The 3,467-nt window shown below is 43.5% G+C and overlaps 1 protein-coding gene across 1 annotated transcript in view; it reads right to left on the bottom strand.

The window, feature by feature from the left end:
- Window positions 1-3,467, bottom strand: part of LOC109924279 (collagen alpha-2(IV) chain-like) — a 55,861-nt gene that overhangs the window by 41,031 nt on the left and 11,363 nt on the right. Inside the window, exons 8-9 of the mRNA XM_048598417.1 lie at window positions 1,945-2,166; window positions 688-849 (exon numbers count right to left, since the gene is read on the bottom strand). Of these exons, the coding sequence (XP_048454374.1) occupies window positions 688-849; window positions 1,945-2,166 (384 nt within the window). The remainder of the gene's footprint in view (window positions 1-687; window positions 850-1,944; window positions 2,167-3,467) is intronic.

Here is a 3,467-nt window from a genome sequence, read left to right as displayed (position 1 = left end):
CTCCCCTCCCCCTACCGCATCCCAAAACCAGTCCAGCTCGTCCCTGCTTCCCTAACCTGTTCTTCCTCCCACCTATCCCCTCCTCCCACCTCAAGCCGCACCTCCATCTCCTACCGACCAACCTCATCCCGCCCCCTTGACCTGTCCGTCCTCCCTGGACTGACCTATCCCCTTCCTAACTCCCTACCTACACTCACCTTTCCTGGCTCCATCCCCGCCTCTTCGACCTGTTTGTTTCCTCTCCACCTATCCTGTCCTCTATTCCTCTTCTATCCGCCTCCCACTCTCTCCCTATTTATTTCAGAACCCCCTTCCCCTTCCCCTTTTCTGATGAAGGGTCTAGGCCCGAAACATCAGCCTCTCTGCTCCTATGATGCTGCTTGGCCTGCTGTGTTCATCCAGCCCTGCACCTTGTTGTCTCCTTTAGTACTGTTCCTCTGAAAGAGCAGCTCTATCTCAACATTGACTCTCCCACTGTGCAAGTCTCCCTGAACACTAGCCGCTCTGACAGTGTAGCTCTCCTTCAATACTGCATGATGAGAGTCAGCCTGGAGTTAAATCTCAAGAACGGCACATGAACTTTCTGATCGCTAACTGAGTAGAGAGTAGGTTGACATCTTGTTGCCTTTCTTTCAGGTCTCTTGGTTTTTTATCGCTTGTCAAACACAGACATTTATTGGTGCTTACCTTGAGAGCCTGGAAAACCAGGTATCCCTTGTAAGCCTGGCAGCCCATCCTGCCCGTCAGCCCCAGGTGGTCCCCTCGCTCCAGAAAGTCCTACAGGGCCAAGTAGCCCTGGTTCTCCTTCTTCACCTCTGGGACCTTTCAATCCCAATATTCCATTTGCACCTAAGGACAAGACAATGTTTTATTGTTTTTCTATCAGTTGTGAATCTGTCCAATCTGAGCCATTATTAACTTTCACAGTACTGTTGCATATTCTTTCAATTTGATAACACCCTAAATTCTTCATTTTTCCATGGATGGTGCAGCTTTCTTATCAAGTCTTACTTTGTCAATGCAATATATTGAAAGAATTACAAAGTATCTCCTTAAATATCTGTCATTGCTTCTCAAACTTATTTTCTCAGGTCACTCAAGCCAACTCCATCCTCATAACCTTGTAACTACCTAAATTCAAGCTAAAGGCATTCAGCTTAGATGCACACATCTTGTCCTTAAAATGAATGTGAAATTCTTTCGTTTTATGATCATTGTTGCCTTTACTTGGAGGTCATTAATAAATCCTGTCTCATTTCATATTACCAGGTTTTCAACAGTCTGCACCCTGGTTGGCACCAAACATACTACACTCAGGAATTGTCCTGACTACACTCTATCAATTCATCTTCCAGCTACCTTTGCAAATCTGATTCATCGAATCCATATGAAGACTAAAATAACTCTTGAATATTGCAGTACATTTGGATGGAGTTGCAGTACATTTCTTACAAGTCCCTACTATTTCTTTCTGATTACTTTGTCCTGCAGTTAAGCTGCTATTAGGAGACCGACAAACTATTGTCAATTCTTGCTTTAAGTTGCCCCTCTGAAGGTCCATGTGCGTCAATTGGCATACCAAAGATGTTTCCAGCATCATCTTCCAATTTTGGAAGTCATTACTGCCCACAGATCTTGGAGGCCCACGCAGAAGAGAAAGAACTGGAGAGAAGGCAGTTTGCTATCTTTGTTTGCTATGTCTTATCTTAACCCAAACTGATTCTATGTCTTCATTTTTTTGAACGAAAGTAATCTCTCACTACTGTTTTAGGAACAACCCCAGTTTCTCCACTCTCGTTACATTGAGGGAAGTTGCTTATCCCTGGTAGTTTTATCAAATATCAATTCCCTCTGCTCCCTCCTTTTGACACTGCCATTCTTCCTGAAGCATGATGCCCAAAACTTGATGAACGAATAATACTTAATAGTAATAATATTGCTTGCCTTTGAATCCAATTTCTCCAGAATCTCCTTTTTCTCCTTTGAATCCTGGTCGACCTGGTTGTCCTGGTTCACCTGGGTATCCTGGCACTGCCCCTATTGCATCTCCGGGTAAGCCTTTTTCACCAGGTAGTCCTGGCCTTCCCGACAGTCCTGGAAATCCAGTATTCCCAGTCGGCCCAGGTAGACCCGGCAAGCCTTGATTTCCACGGGGCCCAACAAAACCTACAGAAGGATTGACCACATTAAAATCCTTACTTTAACCCTTGCCCCAAATATTCAACAATTGACACTTATATTTGTATAGCACCAAGAACGTAACGCAGTAAAACATCCCAAGGTCTTTCACAGGGGTGACCAACAAAGAAGACCAAGCCACTTGAGTTATTAGGACAGATGATCCAAAACCTGATCAAAGAGTGCATTTTTAAGAGGCCTCATGAAGGTAGGGGAAGGGGCAAAGACAGAGAGAGACAGGTTGAACTGTTGAGGAATGGAATTCTCAAGCATCTGCAGCTCAAGTAACTGAAGGCACACAAACCAATGGTTGGATTTGGAAATCAGGAATGGAGAAGTGAGAATTGGGTGGATGCAGAGATCTCAGTGAGCTCTGTGGCCAGATGTGATTACAGATCTTGGGAACAATTTGACAACAAAAATGAAAGTTTTGAAATTCCATTCGTACAAGAACATTTCATGAAAACCTTTGACATGTTAAGTGTCTGTCCATCGGTTGATTTACTTTGAGTTATCACAATGGGATCAGGGAGCTGCGACTTCAGTTTTAGAGAAACTTAATTGAAGTATTTCAAGGACTACACTATGACCTTGTGGATTGACTTTGATCAGTTAGGGAATGGATGCGGGAGAAGCTAGTAAACAAAATATCAAGATATGACGTGGCTTTAAGTTTGAAGAGGACCATCAACCTCTGGGACAAGTTGTCATCTCAAGTAACGATTCATTTTGAACATTGTAAAGGTGGCTAATTTCACTGTGCAGAAAGGTAGGTGGGATACGAGGTGATGTGCCTCATTGTACAGTGGATTCGCAGTTATCAGTGTCATAAGCCCATTGGCCCTATACCAGTTCTCTGAAAGAGCTATCCAATTAAGTCTTCATCCATACATCCCCAAAGATATTTTCGCTCTTCAAATATTTATCAAATTCCCTGTTAGGATCCCATAAAACATGGAGTTCAACTTCCACCATCATAGTAAGAGAATAAAGTTTAATAGCAGATCTGTAAAGAAGCAGTTGGTCTCAGTAAAAGTGGACATGGAACTGTCAGTTTGTCGTGAAGACATGTCTGTTTCATGAGCAACCTTTCGGGAACAAAATCTGCCATCTTTTTTCAGGGCTAGGCCTACGTGTGACTTTCATCCCATAGCATAGAGTAATAGAGTTTTCACAGTATGGAAAGGGGTCCTTCAGCCCATTGTGTGCCAGTCACCAAACATCCATTTATTCTGAGATAACAAGGTGTAGAGCTGGATGAACACAGCAGGCCAAGCAGCTTCTGAAGA

This window comes from Rhincodon typus, chromosome 6 (assembly GCF_021869965.1).
Source record: "Rhincodon typus isolate 14 chromosome 6, sRhiTyp1.1, whole genome shotgun sequence".
NCBI lineage: Eukaryota > Metazoa > Chordata > Chondrichthyes > Orectolobiformes > Rhincodontidae > Rhincodon > Rhincodon typus.
This window is presented reverse-complemented; position numbering and strand designations above follow the sequence as displayed.